The 23,962-nt window shown below is 39.6% G+C and overlaps 3 protein-coding genes and 2 long non-coding RNA genes across 5 annotated transcripts; 2 read left to right on the plus strand and 3 right to left on the minus strand.

Annotated features, from left to right (window-relative positions):
- The first annotated feature begins 1,500 nt into the window (after positions 1–1,500).
- On the plus strand, positions 1,501–2,401 carry LOC125585759. Its single transcript, XM_048755408.1, has 4 exons — positions 1,501–1,618; positions 1,698–1,740; positions 1,835–1,975; positions 2,060–2,401. The coding sequence occupies exons 1-4, from the start codon at positions 1,501–1,503 to the stop codon at positions 2,307–2,309; spliced, it is 552 nt and encodes a 183-aa protein (XP_048611365.1). The 3' UTR covers positions 2,310–2,401.
- Positions 2,402–3,247: 846 nt separating this feature from the next.
- LOC106374424 lies at positions 3,248–4,592 on the plus strand. The gene is made up of 3 exons (XR_002659872.2): positions 3,248–3,844; positions 3,930–4,009; positions 4,108–4,592. It is a non-coding gene; the product is annotated as an uncharacterized LOC106374424 (long non-coding RNA).
- A 1,541-nt stretch (positions 4,593–6,133) lies between these two features.
- On the minus strand, positions 6,134–7,426 carry LOC125585089. Its single transcript, XR_007321964.1, has 3 exons — positions 7,177–7,426; positions 6,533–6,632; positions 6,134–6,452 (listed from the first exon to the last, which is right to left on the minus strand). It is a non-coding gene; the product is annotated as an uncharacterized LOC125585089 (long non-coding RNA).
- Positions 7,427–7,998: 572 nt separating this feature from the next.
- Positions 7,999–12,353, minus strand: LOC125585760. Its single transcript, XM_048755409.1, has 4 exons — positions 11,891–12,353; positions 11,457–11,723; positions 8,241–8,364; positions 7,999–8,146 (listed from the first exon to the last, which is right to left on the minus strand). The coding sequence occupies exons 1-4, from the start codon at positions 12,351–12,353 to the stop codon at positions 7,999–8,001; spliced, it is 1,002 nt and encodes a 333-aa protein (XP_048611366.1).
- A 5,566-nt stretch (positions 12,354–17,919) lies between these two features.
- LOC106410325 (protein SCAR2) lies at positions 17,920–23,810 on the minus strand. Its single transcript, XM_013850820.3, has 9 exons — positions 23,382–23,810; positions 23,137–23,300; positions 22,761–22,884; positions 22,533–22,662; positions 22,216–22,277; positions 18,772–22,084; positions 18,602–18,688; positions 18,421–18,528; positions 17,920–18,254 (listed from the first exon to the last, which is right to left on the minus strand). Exons 1-9 carry the CDS (start codon positions 23,534–23,536, stop codon positions 18,201–18,203), a joined length of 4,197 nt encoding a protein of 1,398 aa, XP_013706274.2. The 5' UTR covers positions 23,537–23,810; the 3' UTR covers positions 17,920–18,200.
- Between the last annotated feature and the right edge of the window lie 152 nt (positions 23,811–23,962).

Here is a 23,962-nt window from a genome sequence, read left to right on the forward strand (position 1 = left end):
CTTTAGAAAAATTTTTTTAATGCACATCCAAGGAGGAGTGTTAAGAACTATTATGTGGATGTACATGTAAGCTTATAAGCCCATGTTCGAGAAGGTTCTAAACCCTAGTTTATGTATTCATATATATATTTATTGTTGTGTATGAGACAATAATAAAAACAAATGATTCCTTGTTTCTCTTGATTCACAACATAAATTTATATGTTGTTCTAGTTTTTGTTTTTGATTTTTGGTGGATTTTAAGGTATATTTGGATTTTAAATTTTTTTAGCATAATTTAAATGTATACCCCAAATCCGAACTGAAAATTATAAATATCAGAATAAAACTTAAATCTTTTGTTCTGAAAACTCAAAAAACAAAGATCTAAACTGAATCCGAATGGATACCTGAGATCAATTTTTAGAGATCACAGTGTCCTTCTAATGTTTCTAACTCGAGCAAGCTTGACTAAGGTTCAGTGTTTGGACACCGGTTTGAGTTCGGATCCGGTTCGATTCCAAAATTTAGATCGGTTCGGTTCGACGTTTTTGGGTATGTGAGATATAAAAAAGTCACATGCCACAATTAAATTTCTCCACCGAACATTATGTGACGTGTACACAATGTTATCGGGAAAGATATGGGTGGGATGACGCTTTGACCAACGAGAAGAGTGGTTGAGACGAAGGAGAGATCTGAGCAACTTTCTCAATCTCCAGAGAGATATGCTTCAAACTGAGAATTCTCAACAAAAGTAAGTTTCTCTCCTTTTGATCTTGTTGGAATGATTAGGTGTTTGAATTCTGGAAACAGTAAGCTTGGTTTTCTTTTCATCGGGTCGATGGCTCTCAGAGGGAACTTGGGGGAGCTTGGTGTGCCTAATCATCACAGGAGACATACCCTTCTTATCAAATTTCGATGTTTCCAGTTGTACAGTAAGATTGGTATGAGGATGAGTGAAGAAGCAGAGTCTAAGGCTTTCTACAAGCAGAGTCTAAGTGGTCAAAGGCTTTTCTAAGGTGCTGCAAGATTCCTAAGGAATCGAACAGATGGATGATACATTCTTCCATCACAAGTAAGTGCCTTTAACCTATTTGCATAGGCTTGGAACAGATGGATGATAGATGATACATTCTTCCTTGTTACTAGAGAGACATGATATGATAAAATTGAACTTTGAAACTTAATTCTAGTCGCTAGTGGTGGGCCTGCCATCAATTAGGCCCATTTAATTAAAAGTTCAAACGAGTATCCCCTTCTTCTACCCTAATAAGTTTCGGAAGGTTTCAGTTTGCCGTCGTTAGAACCTTCATCTGAGTTTATAATGAAGTCAAAAAAAACGGCGGGTCCTTGAATCTCCTCTTGCTGTACCATCTTTTGCTGAGTGGGAAAATCAAGTAGTTCAGAGAGTGAGATAGAGGACTTCTACTATGCAACAGAACTTATAGCGTCTAATTTGGCTCCAGAAACGACTCAGCGTCAGCTTAAGAGATTCTCTTTAATGCGGTTAATGTCGTAATGGGTGAAGATGAAGAAGAAGACCCTGAAGAAAACCCTGAAGAAGACCCTGAAGAAGGGGAAACAATGAAGGTGGCACGAATTTGGTTTAAATCTCTCCAAGCTAGGAAAGAGGCGAGTTCTTTTCTATTGGGTTATTGTCTACTATATTTTATTTCTATTTCGTTCTTATCTAACATTATTATTTTTTGGAGAAGAAGTGAATGGAGTTCCCATTCGTCTTGTACGTGCTGCGAACCAGTAAGATTGCCTCTTTCTTCCATTTTTGTTTGTAGTCGGATTGTTTTGTTAGTTTATATTATCTCATTTAACTTTCCTTTTCCCTAACTTGTAGTCGGATTGTTTTGTTAGTGAGAGGCCTTGATCCTGAAAAGTCAGAATCAGATATCAAGGCTCAACTAACAAAACATTTTGATTCGTGCGGTGGGATCAAGAAAATCTTTATTCCTAAAGATGAAAACGGTCGCTGTTTAAGGTCAGTGTTAGTATTTAATTAATTAAGATCGCTCGCTTGTAAAATGATATCTTTAATTCTAACTCTTTTGTTTCACATCCAAAGTTTTGGATACGTCTTTATGGTTCAGGAAGGTCATAAAGCAGAGATGAAGGATTCATCTGTAATGGAAGGTGGTGGTGTGATCAGGGTCTCAGATTGCACCCTCCAGGCGAGGTTTAAGAAAATTAAGGAAAAGATGGAGGCGGAGGGGTGGGTGAATTCTGAGGAAGAGGAAGAGGAAGAGGATGAGGAAGATGGGATAGTGTTTGGGGATGAAGAGATTGAGGATGATGATTCAGAGGGTTCTGAGTAGGTAAATAAATTCAGAGGATGGTTGGTTTAGTTATTAAGGGTTTGGTCATTTTGTTATAGACCTAAACAATCTATCTATCTAATTATAAAGTATGGTATGGTTCTCTCTCCTGTCAGTGGGCCACCTCGGATTCCACGTAGGAGCTGACATGTCCTCAGTTTTCGTTTGATTATTTTGTTGCGTGTATTGTTAATAGGCCTCGATCTCCAATTGTTTGGTTTTCTTTGGGCTGCAACATCTTTTATTTATTTGTGGGCTACGAGACACAATATTTGCTCTGTTAAAAGAAAGGGTAAAAGATCGTCTTCTTCAATCGATTTCTTAAAATCCGATTAGGTCAAACTCTCATGGAGGTTCTAGGAGGTTTTTTGTATCAAATCTCTTTGTTGGTTTCCTTCGTGTCGTTCGTCTCCGATTCAATGCCTATGATACGTTACATGATTAAGTGGCTCATCGCCATTTGCGGCCATCTTTACTCCTTGGACCCACACCATCTCATTCAATACTTCGTAACTCTCTCCAAGTCGGTGAAACTTTACCTATTAAAGGGCAGTCTTCGTTCCATAATCATCATCCTCACCAATCCTATAACAATCGAAACTTGGTTCTAAAACAAATCATGTTCGTCGTAGTGTTTGAACACGCGACAGCATTTAGGATCATAGTTATCAAAAATATGTTCTCAGAGCAAACTGTTCTTTCGTTCGTATTTTGCCAAATCCGGTTGTTTTCAAATAACATTTTTTTTATTTTTGGGAAATGGTTTCGAATCCGGATGTTGATTAAGTTTTTTTTTAATAATCTTTTGCCCAGTTCTTAAAACTCATGTCCATCGTAGTCTTTGAACACACGGAGGCGTTAGGCTCATATATATCCAAAAATGTTTGCGAAATTCAATTTTTCCTTTTTCGGAGTGGTTTCGAATCCTGTTGTTGCTTATTTTATTTTATTTTCATTTTCAGGCGACATTCATGCCAGGAAGTTCACCATCTCACTACCTACAGACGGCACTTAAAGGCGGGTTCTATGTTCTCTTTGAGCAGCTTTGATGTCACTAGGTGTAATCAAAATTTTAGTCTGTCGGACTCTCCTCTATTGATATGGTTGAGTGATTCAACCAGTTTTTATTAGTTAACCGAACCGGTTTCCCCAATTCCAGAAGAACACTTCAGGTTTCGAACTCAAAAATCAGCTGCTTGGCCTAGCCAACACAAATACCCAACTTCTAGGTAATCCACTTACTAGCAGTTTCTCACTGCTTGGCCTAGCCAACACAAATACCCAGCTTCTAGGTAATCCACTTACTAGCAGTTTCACACAGACTCACCATTGCAACCTTTAAGATCTTAAAATGTTAATCCTTTTCAGGAATAATCGCTGAGCTCACATCTATATAAAAAAAAAAATGTTGAGCATTCCTTACACTGTTTTTCTCCTCAGAGTGATGTTTCTAGGACGTTGAGTATGTTTGACTCAGATGTTGTATCATTCCACAGCCACCTGGACGGCTAGCATAAGTCCTACAATAGTAAGAGGTACTCTGCCACATATTCTCTGTATTGTTTAACTAAGATCGACCCTAATGCTTCTTGGAATACTTACAACACTATTGATTTGCAGGCGTCTGTTCCTGAATGCCACATCTGGGAGACAACTTTATTTTGACAAGGAGACTAATGCAGAGGAAACCTATTTTACAAGTAAGTATTTGGTAGTTCTTTCACTTTTACGTCCAGATTTGGTTTGTTCTATGACTTATCCACTACATGCTCTGACGGGTTACTGTCCATCATTACAGGCTGGTCTCTCAAGACACTGGGAACACATCATCAGCTTCACTGCTGAGCGGTTAATCCAAGGTTGAGCCTGTGACCATAGCTGAACTAAACGAGTTTATCCTCACTCCCAGCCTTAGGTTGTACAATAATCTTTAGTATGATTGTATTTTGCATGTGATTCTGTTAATGTAAAATGTAGAGGTTGAATTTGTCTGCCCCATGAAGGTCACTAGATTTAATATGGATAAAGGCTGGTGCTATGTCTCTTGCTCCAGATGTACAAAGAAGCTTCAGCGGACGGTCTCATCTTTTACTTGACAACCTGCAGTAACACCAATGCAGTTGGTTTCCTTCGATATGTTGGACCCTAAAATGAGGTCCCATACATCAGCAACTAACATACATTTTAAACATTTTATTTTATGTATCGTGTGGAAACAACTATTGATGATGAGATTGCTGAAAGTCTATTTGTTGATTTCAATGGGAAATGCATATCTTGGTACGTGTCTACCGTAACACATATCATTATCCACCATTATCCTCAAATTATTGATTTATTCATTTGTAATTCATTAATTGGACACATAGGCTGGAGAGGGAGAAATCCAGAGGACACACAGCTACCCTTTTATTGCACAAATGGTTGGCAAGACTTGCACCTTCCAGGTCAGAGCAAGCAGCTACAATTTCGCTGCCAATCACCAAACCTTCACTATATCACGCATCTTGAACGAACGTGACCGTTTGCCACTCTCTGAGTTCGTTGCCCATATATGTTTTAAATTATATTCCATTCTGGTCCTTTTGTAGTATGGGAATAATGAAGAGTGACGGTCTTAACAGGATGGCAAAGATGATCATGGCGATGATATGCCTGGGAATATCTCAGTGCTTACTAAGGTGGACACTGATGGTGACGACCGTGAGGAAGCACCAACTATAGGAATTACTTCAACTGGTGTCCACACCAATACGCCTCCCGCAACAGCAATTTCCAAGGTTGCCAAGAAGGCACGGGTCGCATAGGCGAAGATCATGAAGTCTCTCTACCCACTATTTTCTGTTTGAATCATGTTTCGGCATCAATTTTTAAAATATGTAGCATCTGGTAAAGTTTCTTTAAAATAAATAATTTTAACCATCTTCTGAATTCCGTTTGACTTCAACGTTTATACGAGTGATTTAAGTTTATGCAAACCTATGAATGTTTTCCCTCAGATCAAACTTTTAAGCAATGAAGAAAAAAGATGCGAGATTAATAAATACCAAAAAACTTATACCACTTAGAATTTTTTTTTTTTACTTCGAATATGTTCATGAGATTGATCTAGCAAACTCTACTTTAATATTTAACTAGACTTGAATCCGCACATACGTACGTGCAGATATATATATATATATATTAAAAATAATATTTAAAGTATAAAATAAGTTATAAAGATATATATTAATATCAGTTTTAAGTATATAATATTATTTTGAAAGTTTATATTGATGTTTTTTTTGATGAAATCGTACTAATCATATATTAATCACCTACTTTAAAAAAAAAAAAATGCAACATCATATTAATAGTTTAATTTAAACATTACTTTTACATTAATTATTACAAATTTTATTAATTTTTGTTTAAAAAATTTTATGCTTGAAATGTTTGTATGTGACTATATTAAATTATTTATATTATATTTTTAAAATATAATTTTATTTTAATATATCATATTTCAGTTTGGTGTTTTTATTTCATTACAAAAATCAAACATAAAATCTTACAACCGATAAATTATTATTTATTTTGTTTAGTAAAAAAATTAATATTAATTATAAAAGAACTGGAATGTACTATTTAATTTTAAAACTAATTAGTAATATATATATACATATAATTTAGTCTAGATTAAATATGATAAACAATTAAAAAATAGCATAAGAATATATTTAGCTTTTCTTAGGAATGTTAGAGCATCATTATCCCAAAGCTCTTATTAGGGTGTCTTAATTATTTTTTAATAGTTTTTAAGTAGTAAAGTGACTTAAGAAACATAGCTAAGAGATTTTAATATTTACCATCTCCAATGCAAGTCTCTTAATTAAGAGTTCTTAAAAAAAATTAAACATTTTATGAAAAACATATCTACACAAGATGATCTTGGTTGGTTGAAAATGAGAGAATATGTGTGTGATCAAACATGACCGAGAACTACAAGATTTCCTCCACGACAGAAAACTACTAGCTTACTCCCAATGCTACAAGACAACAAGACAGAAAACTACAAGACTTCCTCCACTCCGTGACAGAAGTTATGGAGGAGCAAAGACACTGCTTCAGGGCAGAGAAACAGTCCTTGGAAGCAAGACAAGTCTAGCCAAACATAACAATCTAACATCAGGTTATGTGAAAGTGAATATAAACCAATGCATATATTTCACCACTACTCTTACAATTTAATGCTACATCTGGGTAAGTGATCAATGCTGGCTTCTCTTGGTCTCCATAGACTACAACTGAAACTAAACCATCGCATGTCTTGACATGATGCTCCTGCAAAAAAAGATCAAAACAAAGAAAGAACTGAATCAGTCTATCCAAACTACAATGCCACAAGCTTGATTATCATATACACACACACACATTAGTCTCGTCCAAAATCAGCTCAACATTCAGAGAAACCACAACAAAGCTTTACAATTTTATTCTTGTTTTAAGCAGGTACTAGTACAGCTAAGAAAGGAACATTCCAACTTTGTTCCAGACCATACAAAAAATAAAAAAGGTTCGTCTCAATAGATTCTCCATGTGCAAAAAACAAGCAGTTCTGGAATTTTACTGTAATCTACACAACAGAGTTAAAAGAAACTGTGAATAGCCAATAAAACTAACAATCCTATGAACAAAATGTCGATAAAGTTCTGGACTTTAAGTGAAATCTACACAAAACATAGTTACAGAGACTATGAATCGCCAATAAAATTGGATACATAAAGCTAAGGACCAAGGAAAAGAGCCAAGTCTTATGATAAGCTCATGGAGGCTGAACCCAATCATACCGACGAAGAAAGTATCGACATTTAGATAATTAACTTACGGTCTGGCGAAGCTCCGGCGAGAAGTGGAGCAGATTGAGGTGAGGGAAGAGGGTCGAGCAAACCGGAGAGAAGCGAGTGCGGAAGGAGAGGAGAGAGCTGGAAGGAAAGAGAGGGAGAGAGATGGAAGCGAAGACTTGGCTGGGAGAAGAATCCTAGTGGAGGAGGAGGAGGAGGAGGAGGAGATGAGACTAGTTGAAGAAGACGCCATTGAAGAAGCTACAAAACTGATATCACCCTAACACGTGGCTTACAAGAGACGTCTCTATGTACCCTAATTTAGAGACGTCGCTTATGGTCATGTTCGTTTGGTTGCCGCAGTTTTTGGCGTCGGCTTCAGCGTCAATGAAAATAGTTGTATTCGTTTCGTAGACGCCGACGCAGATTAGTTCGTTCAGAAGACGCAGGAAGGAAGCTGACGCTGACGCCGACGCCGACGCCGACGCAGGAAACAGATTTTTGGGTTGATTTTTGGGCTGCGGCCATTTTTATTTCTTCATATATTTAAAACATTTTTAAATTGTATTTTATTTAAAATGTAATTTAAATATATTTACATCCATTAAAAAATGGTTACTTGGTATATAATTTTTGGTCAAATATACGAATATAAAAATATTTTTTTTATAAATTATAAGCTAAGTTAAAACAAAAATAATACTTCAAAATATTTATCACTAAACAAAAGCTAATACATTAAGTTGATTATAAAAGAAAAAAATATTAAGTCTTAAATAAATATCACATATAAATGATCATCAAAGTTAAGCAAAAAAAAACATTTAAAACGGTAAACGACCTCTACCATATCATTTGTGATGTTATCACATAAAGCTTCCATCGCTATCACCGGCTGGCTCATCTACAATATGTCCACACATCACCACCATCACCATCATCTTCTCTTCTTCTTCTTCTTTCTTCTTCATCACCGTCACTATCAGCTTCTTCTCCCTCCACCACTTTGCCACCCTACAAAATCATGATCATTCCCGATGTGAATCACGTATGAAGTTGTGTAGCGCCATCGTCGCTGTGTCAGCTTAATCCACTTGACAGACCATACTTTGGATGCTTACGATCTAAAATCCTCCATTTTGCTTTCCATACTCCAAATGTCCTCTCAATCACTGATCGCAAACCTGAATGCTTTCGGTTAAACAACTCTCGTGCACTAACTGGTGGTCCTCCTGTAGCAAATTGACCAAGATGAAATCGCATATTACGATGCAGACCAAGATACCCTGTCCTGGTCGGATATCCGGAGTCAACTAATAATATTTTTCAGAGGAGGATGTGGAAAAGAAGCCTCGTTCCTCGCAAATGAGTCAAGATTTTTGTATCATGTGTACCAGGTAACCGACATAGCATATATGAACTTCATATCGAACTACATAAGCACGAACAGGAGGTAGCTATCGCTTCCTGCCTCCTGTATGCTTCTGCATTATGACTTGGAGGGTGAATGGGGACATGGGGGACGCGGGAGATACAATCTCTGATGGGCCAAGCCGATCATACCCGCACTGTTTACCTGCGATTTCTCCCTTTCCTCATGTTCACCAAGAATCGCTGGACAATCCAAGCCTCAAGATTCTTTCCGAGGTTCAGGACGGCCACTTACCAGGTTTCCAATCCACCCAGCACTAAACAGACTAGGAGGGGAGGGTAGAAGGAAAGGTCTAGGAGAAGGAGGAAGGCACGGAGTCAGGGAGATTAAGGGGTTGGCGCATTTAGGGGAAACAAGGTGACAAGGAGGTTTCGAGGGGCCGGATGGTCTTATCACCATCGTGGTCACGCACCACGCGAAGCATTTTCATCAAACATCTGCGGGTAGGACGGGAGGCGAATCTTTTAGGCGGTAATAAAAGATTTCGCACCCTAAGGCAACAAACGCCAATAATAGAGGGAGGGTGTTTTATTTACAACACAAAGCATCAGGGGGAAAAATCGCCTAATCACGATAACGGACACCTATGCACATTAATGAATTTTTGCCTTGGGAATATGTTTATACATATAAATAAGCGAAAGGAGGAGCGGAGTACCAGATACGAAAAATATCAGTTTTTATATCATTATTTTTGAAGAGGATTTGAAGGAGAGTGTACACAAGGGAGCAAAAGTGGAGGTAAACGGCAAGTCTGAGAGTTTAACAAAATATACTTACCATTACTTTCTAGCAAATGCAAACCAAGGACGTTTAAAAAATTTAAAATGAAGCCTTTGATGTGCTATATCCTAGGGCCGAAGCAAAAATGTTTTTATTTTAATATAATGAGGGGCTATTTTACATTACCTTATCAGGTTAAAGTTGGTTATTTAAAATTATTACCCCTTTTTTTAGTAACGACAAAAAAATTTATAGGGGGAAGGCGAGTTTTTAAACTACGTACCTTGTTCAAATTTAGTCGGTACCGGAGATAGATCAAAATAAACAAGCGAAGAAGGTTTATGCCTTCTTAGGAGGTTAGAGGGTTAGAACAAAGTTATCTGGGCGTTAATTACTATAGTTTTTAAGGAAAGTGATGGGAGACTATATCTAGGAGAGGACAGGAAAAACAGGGTAAGGCGTTTTATGGTTCACAAACGCCTTAGGGGAGGTAGAATCTAGAGCAACGGCAACGAATAATGAGGCCCTGATCCCTCTCTCCAGCCACCCAACACATGGGAATTGTAAAACAACAATTTTAACACTACCCCCCTCACGGGGGACGGAAAGGGACGGAGGGGCGAGAACAGGGGGAACGTGCAGGTGATGGAGCCAGAAAGTAAGGGCGCTAAAGCTTCCAAACAGGTTATAGGGGAAATAAACGCATTCTCATCCGGCTTAGGAATTTGAGCAGGGGGAGTGAAAAGGGACGGGGATGAGAAACTACAATCGGGGCAAGGTGACTATGAGGAGCCCCAGAACAAAACATTCTTCCCACAAAGGCGAACAGTCAATCCAAGCTACAACTCCATAGCACGACAGGAAACTAAGACCATAGTCTTGACAGAGAGCTCAAAGATCAAAACAAAGACAACCGAGGGGTGGTTAACAGAGGGCCACACAGCAAGGCTTTACAAACTTAACTCGGGGAGAGCGGTAAAAATAAAAAAGGTTCAATAGGCCTCCATCAAAAAATAACCGGTTTTAAGTTTAGGTAAGCTAGGAGGAACAGGGAAAGGGACCAGAAAAAAAAGACCAGGTAACTCTCAAGGTCCAATAAAGGAAAGGACGGGGGGGAGTTACTACACAAAAACAGGAGAAGGGAATGAAGTAAGAAAAGGGATACATACGAACAGTGAAAGGAAAAAAGCCAGGGGCGGGGGATCTTACGGGGAGGGACAAGGGAAGGAGAGGAGAGAGAGTCATAAAAATTGGATAATAAACTAGGGAGCGGGCTGGGAAGGAAGTGGGCAGGATTAGCTTGGGAACATCCCCGCGCCTTAGCTCCGACCAGCAGGTCCACCAGAAGTCTGGCTCCGGATGGACAGGGGAAGGGGAGAGGGAGAAGGGGGGGCGCGGCGGAGGGGAGAGGGGGGAGGGGGGGGGAGGGGAGGGGGGAGGAGATGGAGGGGGGTGAAGAGAGAGGAGGGATAGAAGCTAGGCCGGGAGACAAACCATAAAAAGAGACGGTCTTATGTAAGGTATCGGCGTATTGTGTGTTGGGTATATTTTTGGTGGAGTTTTAAATCGTTTGAAAATAGTTTTATTGTTCGTTCAGGAAACGTTCAGAAGTTAGGAAGTTGACGCTGACGCTGACGCCGACGCCGACGCCGACGCAGGAAACAGATTTTTGGGTTGTTCGTTTGATAGACGCTGCGGCCATTTTATTTCTTCATATTTTATTTTAAAACATTTGTAAAATTGTATTTTAAATAAAAAAATGTAATTTAAATATATTTACATCCATTAAATATTATGGTGGTTACTTGGTATATAAATTTTTGGTCAAATATACGAATATAAAAATATTTTTTTATCATAAATTATAAGCTAAGTTAAAACAAAAATAATACTTCAAAATATTTATCACTAAACAAAAGCTAATACATTAAGTTGATTATAAAAGAAAAAAATATTAAGTCTTAAATAAATATCACATATAAATGATCATCAAAGTTATAAGCAAAAAAAACATTTAAAACGGTAAACGACCTCTACCATATTCATTTGTGATGTTATCACATAAAGCTTCCATCGCTCTATCACCGGCTGGCTCATCTACAATATGTCCACCACCACCACCATCACCATCATCTTCTTCTTCTTCTTCTTCTTCTTCTTCTTCATCACCGTCACTATCAGCTTCTTCTCCTTCTCCACCATCACCACTTTGCCACTGTACAAAATCATGATCTTCCCGATGTGAATCACGTATGAAGTTGTGTAGCGCCATCGTCGCTGTCACCAGCTTAATCCACTTGACCAGACCATACTTTGGATGCTTACGATCTAAAATCCTCCATTTTGCTTTCCATACTCCAAATGTCCTCTCAATCACTGATCGCAAACCTGAATGCTTTCGGTTAAACAACTCTCGTGCACTAACTGGTGGTCCTCCTGTAGCAAATTGACCAAGATGAAATCGCATATTACGATGCAGACCAAGATACCCTGTCCTGGTCGGATATCCGGAGTCAACTAGATAATATTTTTCAGGAGGAGGATGTGGAAAAGAAGCCTCGTTCCTCGCACAATGAGTCAAGATTTTGTATCATGTGCTCTACCAGGTACACCGACATATGCATATATGAACTTCATATCGAAGTTACATATAGCACGAACATTCATTGTAGGATCTTGCTTCCTGCCTCTGTATGCTTCTGCATTTTGACTTGGAGGGCGAACTGGGACATGCGTTCCATCAAGTGCTCCGATACAATCTCTGAAATGAGGCCAATACCGATCATCATTCCTCAAAACATGATTTACTCTTCCAAACTCGCCTTCCTGTGGTCTTAATGTATCCACTACAAACTTGAGAATAGCACTCAAGACATCATCAAGCTTCCTTTGCACTGTATCCACTGACCTTTGATACCTTGCAGCAATATCCCGCTTCTTCTTATCTTGACCAACAGTCTCGAGAAACATCGCCACAGATTCTTCAAGGTAGACATGGTGAGTCTCTTTCAATCCATATCGCTCAGCTAGCATCTTGCACAAAGCTTCAAACGTCCTTTGATTCATGCGAAGAATGTCATAACATTGCTGATTAGATTCAAACATAAGTTGTTGAACATGACGCCTTCCTGCTCCTCGATCTGTTCTATGACTCAATCTCTCAGTAATAGGCGCATCAAACAAACCAAGTTCATCATCATAATCTCCATCTTCATCTTGCAATATCCATCTTTCAAGCATCTACAAAACAATGTATAAGATTATTATCAGCACCAAAACAATATGTAGAGATCGATGAAAGCAATACAAGACACAGCCTAATATAAATGACACATATTAAAATGCACACACGGCAAGTATATTAAAATGCACACACGGCAAGAAACATGACCTATAATAAAATCATCCTAAGACCAACATGTTTTACATATTTATAAATATGTGGATACAGCAAGTAAAGAAACATAAAAAGACCATATATATAAAGCGACAAAAGGCAGAGTTCATACAAGGATCAAACCAACAAGATCACAAAAGACTCATACAAAGATCAGACCAGCAAGATCACAAAAGATGACTAGTCCTAAACTCCATAGTAGTTCCAGCAAGATCACAAAGAAGACTAGTCCTAAGCTCTATACTAGTTCCATCAAGAACACAAAAGAAGACTAATCTTAGATTCCATACTAGTCATCATCGCGTTTTATCTTAGTCCTAAGCTCCAGAAACCTAATCTTAGCTTCATCTGTCTTCATTGTTACAAAGGCTCTTCGGTTCCCTTCATTATCTATGAGAATTTCTATTGCTGCTTCATATAGTGGAGACCACTCTCTCACTTCAGGCAAAGCATACAATATCTCCAACACATTCTCAATACTAAAAGCTTCTTGACGCTCCAACATCCGTTCCGCTATCTTGTTCTTCACCTCAAGAGATCCAGTCTGTTTCACACAAGCTTCTACAACCATGTCTTTCTACTTACGCCTTCTTTTTGCTCTTGAACTTCCAGAATGAGTCTGAGTCGATGGCTGAGTTTGGCGTGGGGCTTGTGGCTGTGTTTCTGTCTCCAATGCTTGAGTTTCTGCTGCTGGCTGAGAATCAGCTTCATCATCACCATTATCTTCACCCACTCTAGAGTTCAAACTGGCTTCTCCATGTTGAGCGCTCCATCCTTCAGCTCCCGTTACTACTACACCACCAAATTCTGCTTCAAACATATCCATATTACTAATCTCTTTGCATACAGATCTTCTAATCTCTGGACACTCCTATACAGCAAAAAAGAAAGAGTAAGTTAGTGATAGCAATGTCATTAACAGAGAAAAAAAATGTAATATAAGCTGTTTATCATCATTATGCTATATACTAAAATGTGAAACTGAAGAGAGAATAATGTGAAACTGACCCTTTCGCGTTCACTCCACCAATCATCTGACATGTCAATCCTTCCCATGTCATCAAACCCAAGCCCTGTCCTATTTTGAGTCAGCGTCTTAATCTTAATGTATTTCTTCCTACTGGTGTCATACTTGCTCTTGTAGGGCCTCTAATCAGGTAAATTCTTCTTAAACCGCTGTTCAAACGCCTCCATAATGTTTGCTTTCCCCACTTTATTCATTGATATACCAGCCTTATTTCTTTTTCTTCTCTCTTCCGCATAGAGTTCGAAAAAATACCTAGTTTCCTCAGGTGTCCAAGTCTAAAGCAAAACACATACAGCAAGTTCCATTTATAAACTCATAAACTCAAGTTCCATACACCTAAAGACATTTCTATACACAAACTCAAGTTCAATACACCTAAAGACATTTCTATACACAACTCAAGTTTCATACAATGCAAACAAGAAAAGGTCTGAGCTTACATCTTTTGCCATCGAGAGAGTGAGCCTGAGAGAGGGTTTGAGCTTGCGAGCCTGAGACCTGCAAAAAAAAGGCAGAAAGAATAAGCAATGAGAACATAAAGTTATCATCTATGCTGTCATCTCGTTTATATGAACTCACAACCAATAAAAAAAAAACTCAAGTAATCCAGAGACAGTTACCTTAAGCTCTAGATGCGTTGGAGAAGAGATCGAGAGAAAGAGCACGGAGAGTCAGACGAAGCTTGGGAGAGCTTGAGACACACATACACAGCTGATGTTGAGAGTGAGAGACAAAGCTTGGAGAGCTTTAGAAGATGTTGAGAGTGAGAGACGAAGCTTGGGAGAGCTCGAGATCGATGTGCTGAGAAAAACAAAGCAAACACAACACATTTATATTTTTCTTAACGTATGAACACAAACGTTAAGAAGACTAGAGAAGTAGAGAGCCATATATAAAGCAAACACACAGCTTCAGATTCTATACGAGGATGATAGCTAGAGTGAGTGACGAACCTTACGATAGAGTGAGAGATGAAGAAGCTTCGGAGAACTTGAGACAAGGCTGAACACGGAACACACTTAAGTGCTGAAAAAAAAAACACACAACACGTTTAATCAACGATGTTTGGTCCATTCTAGTTGAACCAAAGAATCAAAGTAATGGCAAATCTTATTCTTGAAATGAAGAAAGAGTAATCAACGATGCTTGAAACCAAAATGCTTTAGAACAGAGACAATTACCTCATGGAGAAAAGGAAGAGATGGGTTTGGCCGAGCTCGAGATGCTATGGAGAAGAGAGCTTCGAGATGAGATGCCATGGAGAAGAGAGCTTCGAGATGAGATGAGTTGGGTTCGAGATCGAGAGAGAGAGAGAGAGAGAGAGAGAGCTCGGTTCGAGATCGAGAGATATGGATAAGAGAGAGCTTCGAGAGAGAGAGCTTGAGATGTCGGGATCGAGACAGAGAGCTTGAGAGGCGTCTGAGATCGAGAGAAGAGGGTTGCGTCGATGGGGAGAAGGCTGCGTCTGCGGCTATTAGACTTTAGGTATTTCTGTAAATAATGAATTAGGTTAGGGGTAAAATTTTAATTAGGTTAAGTTGACGCAAAAACAGACGCAGATGCAGGATTTTACGGCGTCAGACACATGACGCTGCGTTATGCCGCAGACGCAGACGCAGGTACCCGCGTCAATGAAACGAACAAGCTTTTCCGGAAAACATTGACGCAGCCACAGGTGGCTGCGTCGACCAAATGAACAGCATTTATGTTAATTTGAATTTTCCTTTTTTAATTTATATTTAAACTAAGAAACCCTATTAAATACTCGGATAATCATGTCCTTATTGTTTAGAAGTATATTATTTATTCGTTTCTGTTAAGAAAATATTATATATGAGTAAATTTAGGATATTTAGTTTTAGCGAATGGTCTAACATAAACTTTTATATTGTAAATAAAAAATATGACTCTCGATTAATAGATTAAATTCTCTCATTTTCTTTTACTCTGACTGCCACATCCAAATATTAATATATAGTATGTTCTGCCAATGGCAAAGTAAAAAACAAAACCTACATCATCTCTTAAACACATTAACATTAGTCCACACTCTCTAGATATCACCTACATGCAGCCCACCGCTGAAAATAATAAAAACCTTGGTCATTTCATTTATTCACCCGCCCTACGGACGGGCGGGTTTGCCCTAGTATTATATATAAGGTGTTTTGGTTTAGTTATTCAGTAACCCGTATATATATGCAAGGCATTTTAGCCATTGAACCTAATCTAATTTCTTAATCTTCTTCTCACCTGTCGTCATATCATTATTCGTGGCTTGTCCACACGACATTTGGATAGCTTTGTTGATGTTACTCTAGCCAATTCCGAAAAGAAGCAACTAGAACTGTCTTCTGCTGAGTACAAAGTCTGGAGAAGCAGAGGAAGTGCCACAAGGTCAACACACTTCTGTCGCCAAATAAGAAGATAAGAGGCGATGGTTCCAACAAGGCTGATTTTCAAGGCAGCGATTTTGGCAGCATCAGACACCTTCTGTTCTTGGTAAAAGAAGCAGCATCCAGAAGTGTGATAAGTTTTTTGGAACTTTAAATATAAACAGAAAACCCCAAGACAGAGATGAGAATGGTACACATCACTCAGTATGGTTACTGGAGCTACTGTGAAGTAACATTGGTTATAGCAGATGGTTAGTAATGGTACTGAAATCTGATTCTGCTGCTGATCTTTGCCGATACTTCAACATCTCTTATGGAGACACACACACAAGTTTGAAGTTTCCTTGTCTTGTTAAGAGCTATAAAGATGAAAATGTCATGAAGTTAAGAGATGTTGGTTTCCACGATACATCACTTATATTGTTCTATGGATCACTGTTCCGACCTCCATATTTCAAGCTACCAAGGATGTGGGTTTTGGACACAACACCACGAATTGGAGCAGCTAAGTACTGTATTTAAGATTGGGAAGAAGGCACACCTGAAGCTTTGGTATATGATGATTATGAGCAAGCTTTCTACAAAAAAGTATCAACGTGCCAAGGTACTAGAGATTTGTATTACTTTGCATAAAAATCTAGAGTTGGTCCAGCTCACTGGTGAAAGAAACCCAAGACAAGATAGTGAAACACAAATGGAGATCTAGGCCATTAGAAACGTTTTCAGTTGGGAAAGATCAACATGGTGCTAATCTCAAGTGGCTTCATGAATACATATTCAGTTTGGGAGCAAGAGACTGATTCTGCCATTTATACGTGGTTGCTTATCCTATGGGTAACTTCAACTACTCAGATGGACAACTGGAAGATTTAGCAAGTTGCATATGTTTCTTACAATATCATGGTTGCAGAGAAGAAGAAAACAAGATCACATGGCTGTTGGATTACACTGAAGATGACACAGCTACGACATCTACAGAAGGGTTCATTTCGTCTTGTAAGATTGTGCTTGTTGTTTCCACTCTGCATATCTCTTGGTATATGCATGTCCTTGTTCTCTCTGCCGCAAAACAATGACTTATGGTCATGCATTGGACGAAATTCATGAGCTGATGGTGAAACAGAACTTGACTCAACTCCAAATGTTAGTCTATCCTTTTGTTACATCTTTCTCAAAGGCTGTGGTTGGATATGGAATTAAACTCCACGGCAGTGGGGGAGATATGTACAAGAACGGTAGTGGAATGTCTAGGGGACGGAGCATACACTGTCTTTGCCGTCGCCATGTGCAATCAAATGATGATAAAGAGGCCGTCGCTCCAATAACAATTTAATATCTTCTACAGTTCATGAAAGCAAGGCACATGATAATGAGCTTCTAGCTGTAAGCCAACAGATACAGAGACCGAAGCTGTGTGTGTGCTGGGTAGAAGCTGTTGATGTCAAGGGCAAAATGGAAGGAAGCCAGATCAGCTGTGAATGGTTTCATTCTCCAAGACGAAAGAAGGGTTCGTTTCGTCTTCTAAGCTTGTGCTTATGGTTATAGATCACTATATTTATTAACTAAAATTGAAATTGATATTTTTAATTTATCCGGTTTGGTTTCTTTGTAATATAATCAAATTAGGCTCGGTCCGGAGTTCATATAAAAAGTATATTTAGTTCAATTTCAGCTTCCTCGATTTGGTTTGAGATTACTTTGTAACAGAGTAACCAAATATTGCCTTGGAAGTGTTCTTTGTACTGGTATGACCGGTTGGAGAACCACATACCAAAGGACACAAATGATTTCACATTACATAGCCAACTAAAATAATCTCACGAAAGAAAAAGAATGATTAGAAAAACCACAAACATCCGTAAAACTAATACAAATTCCGGAGTTTACTTACAACATGCACACACACCTATAAGCAAAATAGTATATAGTTATATACGATAACATATATTTAAGCAATGACCGTACATATTTGATATTATGTCTGACATATAAATTGTATAACCTACCTGACTCAGAGCGCTGCTTGGTGCACTCATCATCAAACAAGAACCAACACGACAGAAAAAGTTAACTGTGTACCCAGCGACCATGACTCAAGAATCACTCCAACTATCTGAATCTTCATCCTCATCGCTTCCAGCCATTGCCTGCACCAGTGTGTATCCAACGATCATTACGTGTTTTCAGATGTGTGAGCCATTGAGAAAAACAAGTTGATATTGTATTTGGTCGAAACGCTTTGACATGAGGCCTTTAGAATTATGAAGGGCCACAAAGAGTAAAAATAAGGAGATGGAAAGAGAGACGACAGACCTGGCGTATTGTGTTTGCTTTTTCTAAGATTGCAGCTACCCTTAGGTTCGTTTTAGGACCAGTTTGAATGCTTGGACGTGTCGCTACAGCAGGCTTCAGACTAACGGACTGCATAAACAAACCAAGGTCATACAACTCCTGATCAAATTTTTCTGTGTAAGGTAAGAAGAATGGGAGTTACCTTGTTTCTTATTTGTGCAAGCAATGAATCTTTGTCATCTTGCTTTGATTTGATTGGTGGTTGGACCCTCTCAGAGACTTTCTTCAGCTGGCAAATCATTAGAACAAGGGATTTAGAGAAACATTTCTTTTAGCAAGAGTATGGTATTGGAGATGAGATGTAACTGTTACCGTGCGTCTGTCATGAGCTGCAACGGCATCGACAAGCGGACTTCTTGGACGGGGAAGTTTAACCATAGGGACCTCTTCTAGTTTATCTGTGTCCAATGTAGGTGCAACAGTGAATGCGTTGACAGGCCACATAGCATCTCCCACTGAAGCAGGAGTTATCTTCTGAACCGAAGAGTTTGATGGTTCTGCTGTTTCTGCATTTGAAGCATCAGGATCGGAATGACCATTATCTTCCACCTTTGCTGACTGAGGTGGTGTCAACGCTTCGGTTTCAAGACAATCTTTCTGACCTCTTGAGGTTTCTGAAACCTGCACATCTGTGTCGTCTTCGAAATCTTCGTTTTCAGCTGAAGGCTCCTGAGGCATCTGCAATGACGACTTTTGTGCAGAAATGAGCTCTTGGTTCTGAGAAGCATGGTCAGCCAAAAGATTGTTCTCTTCAGAACCAACATCCTCTATACTCCCGTGGTTAGGAATTGCAAGGAGCTCAATAGAAGGATCCGCAGACTGAGTTCTCTGGGAGCCGAAACTGTCGTACTGACTATTCAAATCAGTGGCAACGGACGGGAACTTAATGGATGAATGCAACGGCTTTTCTGATTCACTGGTCATAGACTCTCCAGGAAGTTGTTCTGATTTCTCCCTTCCTAGAGATTCTGACAGCTCTGGTGTTGACCACATTTGAACATTCAAGCTGGATCCAGAGGGTGGTGAGGCTGACGGAGCAGAACTACTGGTTTCGCCTAATTCTCCCATGAAGTTAGGAAGAAAAGATTGTGGAGCCTTTCCAATACGCCATTGCATAGGAGGAAGGGGTGGGAGCGGTGGCATGTCCTCCTGATTAGGTGTAGTGGTCTCAGGGATCAGACCAAAGCTAGGGAAAATAGGATCCAGATTCAACTCTTGGTTAGGATTGTTCCATTCTATGCCTGCTGATTGTGGTACAAACTCTAAGCCCCTGGAAACACTTGACTGCTTCAATTCCTCATCTTCTAATGCATGGCTTACACAAGGCGTTTTCACTTTAACCAACGGCTCGGTAGTCAAACTCTCTAAAAGGTTCAGATTATTCGCTGGCAAAGAGTCTATGCCATTTTCATCAGGAATGCTCTCACAAGGAGATTTGGTTTCTGTGTCTCTGTTACTTTGATCAAGAGATATCATGGGACTTACAGATTCACTACCTGCCAGGTCATTATTGTCTTGGGAAGTACCCAGACCTTCTGAAGACGCTTCCAGTGGGCTTTCCTGCACTGTTTTCTCTGACTCTGAATTATTCTTCGCTGGTAATATCCCGTTAGACTCCACAGCTGTATCATGGCAGGTGTCTGTAGCTTCAGATGACGATTTAGAAGTATTGGTCGATCTCCAAGGCAGAGAACCTTTCATACTAGTAGATGACAGGCTAACAGCATGATCTTCATCATCACTGGAAATGTCAGCGTGATTATCTGATACAGCAAGGTCTTCCTTCGGGACAATGTCTGTGGATATGTTGTCCAGCCCAGGAAGGTCATGAACGCCTTCATCATGGATGTGACTGGAATGAAATTCAGCAGGTATATCAGAGATCTGTTCATCGAATCTGCTACAATTAGGTGAAGCATATCCCACCGATTTCTCTCCTCCTGAGTTAAAAGCAGAAGTCAGCATACTATCAAGTTCAGTAGGCGCGGACATTCCATTCTCCAGTGTGTCTTCATGGGACTCTGAAATAGAGACCTCAGCAGTGGTACCAAAGGCACATGACTGTTCATTGTCAACATCAGCGCTTCGAGAATCAACGCCAGAAACTGCATTAGCCACTGTAGCGGAAGGGGTTTCATCATCAAGAGTATCTTCAAAGAGACTTTCGTCTATCGTACCAGGAAGACAAACTTTGGAGGGAAAATCAGGTGAAACTTCCATCTCCATCCCAGCTGAGAAAGGTAACACTTCTCCTGTTCGGCTACTACCATCACAGCTTTCAGTATCGTTGCCTAAGTTTGCTGCAGCTGGAGAGTCTGTCTCAACATCATTATCAGCGACAGGTAACTGTTCACCTGTTTGACTATCAAAAAACACTGGAGGACCAGGGACTGAGTTTGCTACATTTGAAGAATAATCAACCATGCAATTCTTCTGAACGGCCGTATCGTATTTGCTTCCTTCAGAAGTTGAACTAACTGACGAAGTTTCAGAAGGAAAGTTAGAGTTTTTAACATCAAAAGACGCACCAGATCTTGAATCGACTGGATCCACCTCGCTTCCATCATTGCCCCCCTTAACCGGATTAATTCTAGCAAGTTCTGCAGACGTTTCAACGACTTCTGGTGCTAAAGATTGAACAGTCAGTGAACATGATTCAGCATTCTGAGAGACTGACCTTGTACTTGAACATGAATCATTGGAAATAAATGATGCCTGGCCGTCTGCATTGCTGCTGCTAACTGACTCCTGAACATTAGAATCATGAGAAACTTTGTTGGCTTCAGGAGTTGCGGTAGACGAGGGACCAACCAGCTCACTTTTAACACTAGAAGTAGAAGGTAAACGTCCAGAAAATTTCTCTCCGTCAGACTGATCATCAATGGATACGCTTGCAGTGTCCGAGTAAGAACAACTAGTGCTCCGTTTCCCAAACGAGCCTTGCCCATTTTCTGATACTGGTGTGTTTCCAACTGAATGAAGAAATGAAAATTGAGGTGGGTTTTCCCTCTTTTCATCCACATCAGAATATGTATGATGATTCCCATCATTCAACGCATCTGATCTATGCTTAAGTCTACTATACTCATCATCTGTTTCTGTTTCTGACTCCATGGTGGCTGGTGCATCAACATAATTGTCAGCCTCGCTGGTTAAATCTTCAGAATAACTCCTGTGTTGAAGAAATCCTTGCTTTCCATTCAAATTGGTCTGTGAATCTTTTGTTAAAGTCGTACCAGGGAACCCGTTGTGAGTAGATTCAGGCACAGTCTCTATGTCCTTTTCAATAAAACCCGCATTTTCCAGCTGATTTGGCAATGAAACATCTGTTCTGGTTCCAGCGTGAGACTTTTCGGGAGCATCCACCATACTGATTTCAGGTATATCGGTCACTACGTCTTTGGCACTGTCTATATTCCATGTCAATAGTTCGGGCTGGTTCAGGGAAATATTTTCATAACCTGCTTCATCGTTGACAGATGTCTGCACAAATCTCCCCATGTAGCTTTCCCCTGATTTTGAAATAAGGGAATAGCCATCCAGCTTTCTAGTTTTCAGCTTCACAACCCGCGCTGGATCTGTATGAATAGCCTCTAAATGCTCCTCCCTAAATAATTCATGCAATCTGTGCCAGATAAATGATTTGAAGCAAGCATCGTCAGTCATTAATTAATTGGAATATAGCAACTTTAAGAAACTATATAGAAAGCACAACTGAAATGACAAACATACAACACAAAAGTAGATATTACTCACTTGGCATGTGATGTCAGTGCATTTTCGGGTGTTCCTCCATTCCTCCAATGAGATACTCTTCTCTGCATGAGATTAGAAGAAAAAAAACTATGAGAATGTGAGAACTGCACGGAGGAAGATAATATTACACATTTAAAACACCAAGACCATGAGAATCTTCCTAGGATCTGTCTAACTTCAATGCTACGCTTAAACAAGAACATAAAAGCACAAATTCAACTTTTTAAAGCAAATCGACCAACAAAAACAAAACCAAGAAGTATCACACACTAGACCGCACAAGCTACAGCCTCCCGGTTTTGGGAAGTACTACATACCTTTGCTTTCAGTGATTTCTTCTCTCTCTGAATATCATCCCACGACGCTTCATATGAAGATGTTTCGTGCCTAACAAATGATGGATCGGTGTAGCGTTTCAAGCATGCCCCAGCTCCCGAAATATCAAACCTAATCAAAACCACACAAAAGATCTTACATCACCCCCCATCTCTCACAAAACAACCAGAGAAACGAGATTTAAAAAAAAAAAAAAATCAAAATCACACTTGTCCAGAAGAAATAGCCGTGGGGGACCCCGACATTCCTCATAAGAATCCATAACACATCGGGGTAAGTCGCCACGTGTAACCACACTCTGCTCCAGTTGTAGATTCGAATGCCACTCCACACCTGAAACAGAGTTAGAAAGCTCGCTTGAAGTAATCCAACAGCTTATAGCTGACAAGATCATAAAATATTCATAGCAACAATCAAACATCTAACACCAATATTGAGCTCTTATTGATCTTATCTGTGAAATGAGTCGAAATGTAGCTAGTCTTATATAGTGAGCTTGTTCTTGGTTTACTAACCAGAAGCTAAACCAACACTGATTACACGGTTAACTACACTAGAATCAATCAAGCTTATGATCGATCTGACCTTTATTGGAAAAGAAGGGTGAATGATCGGTCTGGCACAGCAACGCCTTCTCAACGAACGGTAACTCAGATTCGAGCTGTTGAACACGAGCCATAAGACCGTGGCTTCTAGAGGCTGTAGCCATCACTTCTTCGTGCAAGTCATGGAACATCTCAGCAGCAAACCTATAAGTCAATTCCCGATCAGATTCGTCAATTCAACGCGATTCGAGCTCAATTACGCGTGAATTCACAAAAAAAACTTACTCGGCGAGGTCACCGAGTTGACGCAATAGGCCGACGAGACCAGCCATGGCGACGCCTTCGAGGAGAGCCTCGGGGTCATCCTTATCGGCGGATTGGTACAGATCCGGATCTGCTAATCCGTACTCGTTACGAGACTGGTACCTCGTCAACGGCATTGTTGAGGTTGATCAGCTCTCGGGCGATGATGAGTTTGCTCGTTAGGTGGAAAGAAGTTTAAAATCGAGGTAGCTACTAGTTATCTGTCTCTCTCTCCATTGAATTGATGGCCGGCCACGTTAAGATGGTTTACCAATTTCGTGAACCGGAACGGATTTTCTGTGTGTGGATTCGATTCGAGCGGCGGGTGTTAAGACGCAGGAGAGAGAGAGAGAGAGAGAGAGAGAGAGAGAGAGAGAGAGAGTATTATTGGACCGTGAAAGGAGGAAGGATTTTACAAAACAAATTGAAAACATATTTTATTTATTATAGTTTGAGAATTTCGCACTTTTTTTTCTTTTGTAAACTGCATTCAGAATTTCGCACATTTGCATGCTTTTTTTTCTTTCTGTAAAAACATTTTTAAACCTAAAAATCACTTAATG

This window comes from Brassica napus, chromosome C4, assembly GCF_020379485.1.
Source record: "Brassica napus cultivar Da-Ae chromosome C4, Da-Ae, whole genome shotgun sequence".
Lineage (NCBI taxonomy): Eukaryota > Viridiplantae > Streptophyta > Magnoliopsida > Brassicales > Brassicaceae > Brassica > Brassica napus.

Coding starts and splice junctions, on each gene's coding strand:
- LOC125585759 (XM_048755408.1), top strand. CDS start 1,501: ATGGGTGAAGATGAAGAAGAAGACCCTGAAGAAAACCCTGAAGAAGAC. Junction 1,741..1,834: donor CTTGTACGTGCTGCGAACCA/GTAAGATTGCCT, acceptor CCTAACTTGTAG/TCGGATTGTTTTGTTAGTGA. Junction 1,976..2,059: donor GAAAACGGTCGCTGTTTAAG/GTCAGTGTTAGT, acceptor TCACATCCAAAG/TTTTGGATACGTCTTTATGG.
- LOC125585760 (XM_048755409.1), bottom strand. CDS start 12,353: ATGAATCAAAGGACGTTTGAAGCTTTGTGCAAGATGCTAGCTGAGCGA. Junction 11,724..11,890: donor TGCATATGTCGGTGTACCTG/GTAGAGCACATG, acceptor AATTTGCTACAG/GAGGACCACCAGTTAGTGCA. Junction 8,147..8,240: donor TTAGATCGTAAGCATCCAAA/GTATGGTCTGTC, acceptor ATGATTTTGTAG/GGTGGCAAAGTGGTGGAGGG.
- LOC106410325 (XM_013850820.3), bottom strand. CDS start 23,536: ATGCCGTTGACGAGGTACCAGTCTCGTAACGAGTACGGATTAGCAGAT. Junction 22,278..22,532: donor AGAAATCACTGAAAGCAAAG/GTATGTAGTACT, acceptor AATCTCATGCAG/AGAAGAGTATCTCATTGGAG. Junction 18,255..18,420: donor AAGCAAACACAATACGCCAG/GTCTGTCGTCTC, acceptor ACACTGGTGCAG/GCAATGGCTGGAAGCGATGA.